Source organism: Botryllus schlosseri, chromosome 8, assembly GCF_051294905.1.
Source record: "Botryllus schlosseri isolate E-star chromosome 8, Bs_hap1, whole genome shotgun sequence".
NCBI classification, from domain to species: Eukaryota; Metazoa; Chordata; class Ascidiacea; order Stolidobranchia; family Styelidae; genus Botryllus; species Botryllus schlosseri.
The window spans coordinates 4,370,228-4,379,172 of record NC_137243.1 but is presented as its reverse complement, the minus strand read 5'-3'; the positions used below and the strand labels follow the sequence as shown (position 1 = coordinate 4,379,172).

General features: G+C 41.5%; 1 protein-coding gene across 1 annotated transcript; it reads right to left on the bottom strand.

The window, feature by feature from the left end:
- Nucleotides 1–220: 220 nt before the first annotated feature.
- On the bottom strand, nucleotides 221–3,915 carry LOC145444911 (large ribosomal subunit protein eL8-like). The gene is made up of 8 exons (XM_080322972.1): nucleotides 3,837–3,915; nucleotides 3,512–3,632; nucleotides 3,083–3,232; nucleotides 1,748–1,835; nucleotides 978–1,110; nucleotides 778–908; nucleotides 533–602; nucleotides 221–365 (listed from the first exon to the last, which is right to left on the bottom strand). Exons 1-8 carry the CDS (start codon nucleotides 3,837–3,839, stop codon nucleotides 258–260), a joined length of 804 nt encoding a protein of 267 aa, XP_080179098.1. The 5' UTR covers nucleotides 3,840–3,915; the 3' UTR covers nucleotides 221–257.
- Nucleotides 3,916–8,945: the final 5,030 nt, after the last annotated feature.

The window sequence follows — 8,945 nt, the reverse complement described above, 5'->3', positions numbered from 1 at the left end:
ACGCATAACAGGCATTATATTCTTTGTGGTGGGATAAAAGGTATATTTTTCAACTTTGACATACTATGTTCTGTTGTGACGTCATAGCGAGTGATACTCGAGTCGACTCGAAGCATTTTACGTGATTCAGAATCGAATCACTCAGGTACTCGGTTTTGCCCAGCCCTACTAACAAACCATCATATCTTTGAAAATTCACAACCCTGGCAAATGACGAATCTACGACATCTCAACGACACATTTATTGTCAAGAAAAATCACATTTTAGCTTTATCAGCCAATTCCTTAGCTCTCAACTTCTCTTGCTTCGCGACCAAAGCCATGGACTTGTTGCCCATGATTTGACCACCCCAGTGCTTACGGATCTGCAAAACAGAATTCAAATTCGACAGAATTCCAACTCCCGCAATCCTACGGAAGAGCAGATGTCACTCAGGTTTGTCAATGCTTCAGTCAGCGAGAAAGTTTTCAGGTGAAGAAATTCTTTCATCACAGTGAGAAATTTCAAGGCGAAATCATAAATCGCACTCACCTCGTCGAACCTTTCGTTGTAGTTGGTTCTGACGGTGTCAATGAGCTTGCTGAGCGAAGACTTGTCATCACTGAAACAGAATTACAGTGTCACTAACCACCGTGGACAGCCTGCCACGAATTAGACACGAATGCAGTGCCCTCAGAGATCTTGGTGGATGATTCGACATACGAATTTCCGTTAGCAAATATTGTCTGTAATCATCGGGTACAATTTAACAACGACAGAGCATACACAACACTTACTTATTCACGTCAGTGATGGCGACGCAAGTGCAAGTCTTGCGATGTACCAATCGGCCGAGACGAGCTTTTCCCTTGACGATGCAATAGGGCACGTTCATCTTACGGCACAGAGCTGGTAGAAAGATGACGATCTAAATAAAAAACATGGCATAGATTAAACATAACTCGATCGAAGTATGTGGTATACTGTCACGACATACCTCAACAGGTTCAACGTCATGGGCAATGACAACTAGCTGAGCCTTCTTTCTTTCGACCAGATTCGTAACGGTGGCCACACCACTTGAGACGACATTCGGGCGACGTGTGGGGGTGTCTGGCTTCCCGGCGGCTCTGTAAATAGAGTTGAAACCTAGTGAGACAGCATCAAGGCAAAGTTATGAAATATTTCATGGTACAGTCAAGCCACAGCCGACATTGCGTCAGTGGAATCACCTGGTTCTCGAAATAACCATGGCCAAGATATAGAGTGGAATTGGTGGCAACGTCCCGCAGAATTTATTCAAAAAAATGAACCGAGATTCCATAGGGACAAGATGAGGCCATATCACATGAATATTTTACAAAAATGTGAAAAATAGACATAAGCCAATCCAATTCCAGAGACGACGGGTGGTAGTCAAGTAGAATAATAAAAAATAACCAGGCAGCATCGAGGTACAATGGCTGGCGAATTCGGGATTATATATACACCCTTTCTAAACCGAGAAATTCCTCAATTCCATCACGTTATTAAGTGTGCGTCATTCATGAAATGGAATTTTATAAACTTAAATACATAACTCTAGTAATATCAATATGCAGTTGAGTTCATCGTGATACTGATTCTATAATTACAATATTTGATGAGATCGTCAAAATATAGATACACCCCTTGACCGAGGAATTCATCAATGCAAAGGCGTTGTTAGTGTCATTCAGGAAATGGGATTCCACCAGCAAAGGTTCTATAACAGAGCCACATATTCACCTTTCTTCTGCACGCCTTCTCAAACGATCCTTTTTTTCTTGCTTGCTTTCGGGACGGTACTTATTGGCCAATTTGAAAAATGCGGTTGCTGTTTTAACAGATTCAGTGTCACTTCCATTCACCATTACCAGTAGTCGAATAATTGCCGGCAAAATTCACTGCGCGACTATGGCAATTTTCCAAGAGATGGGACATTTGGACAATCTCAGCCCATCGGTGCGAAAATTTTCTTATTTAAGCAATCAAATTTTGAGGTCAACATCAATAATTCATCAGGACACACGTGATCTTGCCGGCAATCAATTCGAGCGTGGGATGGCAATCATTTGCTAAAAGCAAATGTAACTTGCACAGATGTGCAAGGGGCATCAATTAAACTTTACACCCTGAGAAAACACAAGCTCATTAACTGAAATCGACACTGAACATCATCACACAGCACAAAATTTTGAGGTATTATAAGACACACGAAGGCCACTATACAATGTATAACCATAGTGTCCTATATGGTGTCGACACATGCAAATCTCACGCCTTAATGAAATTGTATCACGTCACAATTTATATTTGGCTACAGGCACTTTGACGGTCATTGTTGACCAGCTTGCCGAGCATCAAATTTGATAAAATGGGTATCAATCGAAAGCTGACTCTGCACTGATTACGAAAATATAAATTTTATTCCGCTCGTGGCCCTGGAACGCCCACAATCAGCCTCGAATTTTTTATTGTTATGGAGATTGGCATTGGGACGCAACAATGCTGTCTGGCGAAAGAAGAGAGTAGCTCAAAAGAAAAAGAGACAGCATCGTTGCGTCCCAATGCCAAGCCAATATCCATAACCCGGAGTGGAATTGGTGGCAACGTCACCCAGGATTTTCTGATTAATTCCTTAATTATTCTATATAGAAAAGCTCTCATCACCCAGGATTTATTTTAAAAAATGGACAGAGATTCCATCTAGGTCCATAACAATGAAAAATTCGACGCTGATTGTGGAGTTCCAGGGCCACGAGCGGAATAAAATTCATGTTTTCGTAATCAGCGTAGAGTCAGCTCTCGATTGATACCCATTTTACTAATTTTAATGCTCGGCAAGCCGGTCAAAAATGACCGTCAAATTGCCTGTAGCCAAATGGAAATTGTGATGTGATACAATTCCACTGAGGCGTTAGATTTGCCTGTGTTGACACCATATAGGACACTATGGTATAACTAAGAGTTAAGAAAAGGTCATGTCGAAGAACTAATCAAGGGTGGTATGATTTGTTGAGTCACGGGTCACATAAAAGAGCGATGACAAGCTCATACGCACTTGTTCAATATCATTCTTACCGGTTTGCCTATCGAGAGCATTCGAGAACTGGTTGATCGCAGGTGGGATTTTCAGGCGTCTTTGCAATACAACCTTCTGCCTCTGCAAACGGATGTACTTGGGCCATTTTACAAATCTTGTAAGATCTCTCTTCGGCTGGATGTCACCGCCTGTGTAATAGTACAAATTGAAGATTGTAGAAAACGCACCTCAAGCATTTTTATAACAGGAAAGTAATCGAACAACGGTTAAAATTAAGCCACAAGCATATCAGACAACAGTGCACGTTCTGTGCAGTACTATAAAATATAATCAAAGTTGCCTATATAGTACGCATATGCATAGCACTCGGATATAACAGCCACTATAAATAGAAATCCGTGATCAGTCTATTACCAACAATCTATAGTTATCGTATGAGAAACAGCAAAACTCAACACTGTACACACCAATTGCGAAGTTTTTGGGTCGTTTTTCGAAGAGAGGATTGGTAACTTTCTTGGCTTGCGCCTTTCGCGCCAGATGCGGGGCCGGGGCCACACGCTTTCCTTTTGCTTTCTTTCCTTTAGGCTGGAACGGAAGACACAGTATTCATTTGACGAACGTAATAACGGCACGAAATCGTAACCATATTCCTTCCTAATATCGTTGCAACTATACGAGACTGATTCGTACCATTTGATACAGTATATTCATCTTACATGACTACTATAAATTAAACCCGCGCTGTATCAACTGCAGGGGCGATTAGGTTAGATAACTTCAGAAACCCACCATCCTGCGGCGTAGTGAAATCGAAAAGAATCACTCGTGGCAAGAAACCTCTACATACCGTCGTCACGGTTTACCGATACCCTCGTGGGACATCAAGCGGTTAGTTTATTCATGAACGATGTATATTTTTACTCCGTTTATATCGAACTTCCCTAGTCGTATTTATTCGGGTCGATCGATATATTTACAATAGCTAGTATATTGCATTCGCATCTTTTCCGATGATATGAAGTAATTGTGAAGCGTCCAACTTTTGGATCGCTATTTCGTGGATATGTAGCGGTAATTTTGAAACTTGCTGCAGCGTTAGGTCCTATGTGGTGCGGACACAAGCAAATCTCGCAGCTCAGTTAAATTGGTCTACGTTACACTCTCCATTTGGCTAAAGGCAATTTGACAGTAATTTTTGACCGGCTTGCCGAGCAAGGTGGGCCAAGGCCAGGCCAAGGTGGGTGACAGACAGACAGACAGAAGTTTATTTTCATGTGTAAGAAAGTAATGCTGTGAAATGGTGGCCAGCGATACGACCTTCAGGCCTTCAAGTCAGCTGGTCACCTCATACATTAAACAGACAGTCATATATAGGTCAACATGCAATACCAATTACATATAACCCATATATGTATATCTATAGTTAATGATTTGGCATATCACTGCTGTCAATCTAGCTATATAATAACAAGTAACTAAACAGTTGGTAAAATAACAAGTAAACAATACAAACGGTACCAAACTCTCAATGGTATGAGAATGAAGAAACTAAACAGTAGCCATAAGGTTATGATTGTAAGAGCTGCTTTTTATAATGATATTTAAATTCGTTAAAAGACTTATTTTTCAATTCAGTTGGAATCTCACCCCACAGTTTTGGTCCTAAAAAGACAATAGATCTTTGAGCCATTGAAGACACACGTGGAATAAAATAGTTGTTAGAAGAAGCAGATCTGGTATTATAAGTATGGACGTCTTTTTGGAGAAGAAATAGGCCTAGCAATGCATCAGAAATATTGCCATTATGGTATCTATGCATCAACTTTGCAATTTCTAGAGAGCACATTTTAGGAACTGTTAATATGTTGAGGGATCTGTATGCTTGCTGAACACTGTCCCGTGGCCCTAGACGGCATATTGAGCGGATAGCTCTATTTTGTTGAACAGATAAGGCTTGCAAGTACGTTTTGAAAGTTGTGCCCCAAAAAATAATACCATATAACAGATGAGGATGAATTATGGAAAAGTATAGAGTTCTTAGAACTGATCTGGGAAGTAAACGAGATACCCGTGACAGCACACCACAAGCGCGAGAAACTTTTGACACTAGCAACTCGATATGGGATCTCCAAGACATATCATTGTCAATGTGTATCCCTAGATATTTCACAGTGGAGGTTGGTTTCTGGTGTCTGATTCCAGGCTACTCCAAGTCGCTTGGACATCTTCCTGTCTTTTCATTGTATCGCATTTTTTGTGGTGTATTGAACTGATTAAATTGCTAATAAACCAATGATGAATAGTTCTAATTCTAATCTAATTTGTGAATTGTTCTTAAGCTCTAATTCTAATTCTAATCTAATTCGTGAAGTGTTTCTATGCTCTAATTTTAATTCTAATGTATAATTTTTTGCTTCTCTTCAAATGCCTACTTGACCGCGGTATTTTACAGCGAGTTAACAAGAATATCCCTCTCGCACAGGAAATCCAGTGCCAAGCCGCCATCGCATTACTTACACCATAGTGTCCTATATGGTGTCGACACAAGCAAATCGCACGGTTCAATGAAATTGTATCACGTCACGATTTCCATTTGGCTACAGGCAATTTGACGGTTATTTTTGACCGGCTTGCCGAGCAATAAATTTGTTGAATCGGGTATCAATCGAAAGCTGACTCTGCCCTGATTACGAAAATATAAATTTTATTCCACTCATGGCCCTGGAACCCCCACAATCAGCCCCAAATTATTCATTGTTAGGTAGATTGGCAGTGTGACGCAACAATGCTGTCTGTAGGAACGAGAGAATAACTCAAGAGCAAGGATGCGGCCGAGCGGCGAGAGTGGGATCAGCTGACGTCCCGGCAATAGCTATGTGCAATCGCGTCGCAGAGAAACGCTGCGCTGTTGATACTTTTTCTATTTGCTTCGGTACTAGCGAGCACGCCTTACCAGCCTTTCCTTGACTTTTAAGGGTAGAACTGGGTCCACAGAATGTATTAGGGCCCTACCAATTTTTGCGCATTATCCTTCAACTGATAGAGATATTTAGGCTACGTCTAAGTAGTCTACATTGGATATGTCACATTATTATGATATCGATTGCCTTAGCCCGCTTGTTGCGTAGGGCTCCAGAGACGCGTGGCGCTGTTGATACTTTCTATAGGCGCTTCGCTAAAAGCGAGCACACATTACCAGCCTTTCCTTGATTTGTACTTGTACTTTGGACTAGTAATGTAAAAAGTAGTTGTGTATAATCAGTCTGCATCACTCATTCACTCAAGACAGCAAATTTAGATAATGTAAATATATGATATTGTAGTAATACAACTACAGTGTTGAGTTTTTATTCTAGTCCCCATTAGCACCATGCCGGTGACCTTGACACCAAATTCCGAGAAGGCGAAAAAGTGCAAACTCTGTTGGGCTGAATGGACATTCAGTTATTCACAGATGCGAAAAAATAATGAAAATCCGTTTTACTGCATTAGGAATATAAATACAGGCTACAGAAGGAATATAATTCAAATATCTGTGATACCACTGTATTACCTTTGACGCAAAAGGTCCCTGGCATTCAAAAAAACTGTTTGGTGATTGAAAAATGATAAAGCAAATTCCAACGTCAACGTTTATAGTGATATCAGATATATTCCAGTGAAAAACAAGATGTATGGATTTGGTGGTAACATTGGAGTCATTTGGCAGGTATGGCCCGCAAGCTTTCTAATAACGGATCGAATCCGGACCGCGATACCAGTTTAATTTGACACCCCTGCTGTTAAACTTTATTCAACAATCAACATTTTACCTGCTGCATTCGCGGACCAAGTCCTACCCTTATGGATAAAATAAAAGCTTGTAATGTATGCCCAATGCCCATGCTCAATGCTCATTGCTCACACTTAACCATAAAAGCGACTATAGTATAGAAAGCATCGACACCCGCCATCAACAGCGCAACTTGCCTCTGGGGACCGTCACTACAAGCGGGCTAATACAATTTTAATGTATACTTATAGCTATACCGAGACGGAAGGATCTCTATAAGTTGAAGAATATTGCAGGAAAATTCGTAGGTCCCAAATACATTCTGTGGACCCAGTTCTACCTTTACAGATCAAGGAAAGGCTGGTAATGTGTGCTAGCTTTTAGCGAAGCGCCTATCGAAAGTATCAACAGCGCCACGCATCTCAAGAGCCCTACACAACAAGCGGGCTACGGTAATCGATATCATAATAATCTGACATATCCAATGTAGACTACTTAGACCAGTGGTTCCCAACCTTTTTGTCATCATTCCCCACTTCAGAATTATTCCGAGCCTACATTCCCCACCAAGACCGTAACAGCTCTTTGTCAAACGTCAAAAACGTTGGTCTTGGGCCCCCGGAATCCCCTCAGCACCGCTGAGCCTGTACGCTTTTCTCTGCAACTTACCAGCTGCATTGGGTCTACTGTTCAGCGCGTCGCCTTACTACGACTAAACGCGCGAAGGGCGAAAAATTTATATAATTCGTGTTTGAATCGGAAACGGGAATTTCATATATTTAGCTATCAATTTTTCATCTCCCCTAGCTCACGTAATCAGATTTACCGGTAGAGCTGAGGGAGGTGTGTTGGAAAAGGTAGGACCCCTAAATAAGAATTGAACATCTTTGGGCGGACCCGTTGGTATATTGACTTCGTTACATTATGCTATTGCGTGGCCTCCTATATCTGTTATGCCAAAAGATATGGAATTGCCAAAACTAAAAGGCACACACGGTTTCAAATTGGTATTGCTTTACTGGCAAATTATTTTCCTATAACTTCATATGCCTTGGTGCGTCGTGGTGCAGTAACGGCCGACGCCGAAGTCTCCATTTCTATAAATTCTACGTAGTTTCGTGGCGGAAGGGTACCCAATAATCAGAAATTCGACAATATTAAATCGCGCACACAGCGCGAAAATTTTTCGAAAAAGTGGCATAAATTTAAAAAAATACTTTAATTTATGGTAATTCACGAAATAATTTTGGGCCCCTTCGAGCTTGCCACCTCCCCAATTGGGGGGTTCGGGGTGCGGCAGTTACGGTCCTGTTCCCCACTATCCAGCACTTTTGTCGTCACATAACATTTGCTGATTTGACTACACTAGGGTTACCATATTTTTGTAACGTAAATTCCGTACGCTCTTTAGCGCCCACTAGCGGATTTCAAAATGAGGTATGAGCACATTGTGGATCAACACGACGTCACACTAGAAAAGCTTTGTCTATCGACTAGAGGTGGTCACGATCCGATCCAGGAGTGTGTGGTTGTGTATGGCAAGTTGTAACTAGGACCGAAGCCACATTTTCCAGCCCCCTCGCGCCCAAATAAACACTGATTATATGAGCCGATCGTAGGGTAAGCGATGCAACTTCTGAGGGCTTGCTATATGCATCTGGTCGTTAATTGATTGGAATGAATTATGTCAATAGTATTGGTTCTTCCATAGATTACTATCTATGGTCAGAGTTGATGTTTTTGCGACATATAGCCTACACCGACTCATGATATACATACACACGATCTGTGCATATACGTATGCATACCATGAGCACATGATGTGCATATGCCACTGGACAAGGAAGCTGCAGTGTACGACTTTCTAAGTCTCGCACCACCTCTCCATGCTATCACAATGCGCCGAGCAGGGAAGTCATGGATACAAGTGTTACTAATCAGGTCTTCGGTCCCACGACCTACCGATCCCACGAACCTACCGATCAAGTAGCCGGACGCGTCACCATTACGCTATCTTGTCGGTTTACGCTATATTGACACTATCTTGTACATGGCTAAGTCATATGTCCAAACAGCCCAAACCGACTCAATGAATATACCGTTATCTTGTAATTGCGATTACACTT

Excerpts from the sequence above, each read along its gene's own strand:
- LOC145444911 (XM_080322972.1), bottom strand. Across the intron at positions 1,836-3,082 it reads TGCTCTCGATAGGCAAACCG|CAACCGCATTTTTCAAATTG; the intron begins GTAAGAATGATA and ends CTGTTAAAACAG. Across the intron at positions 603-777 it reads GCCATCACTGACGTGAATAA|TGATGACAAGTCTTCGCTCA; the intron begins GTAAGTGTTGTG and ends ATTCTGTTTCAG.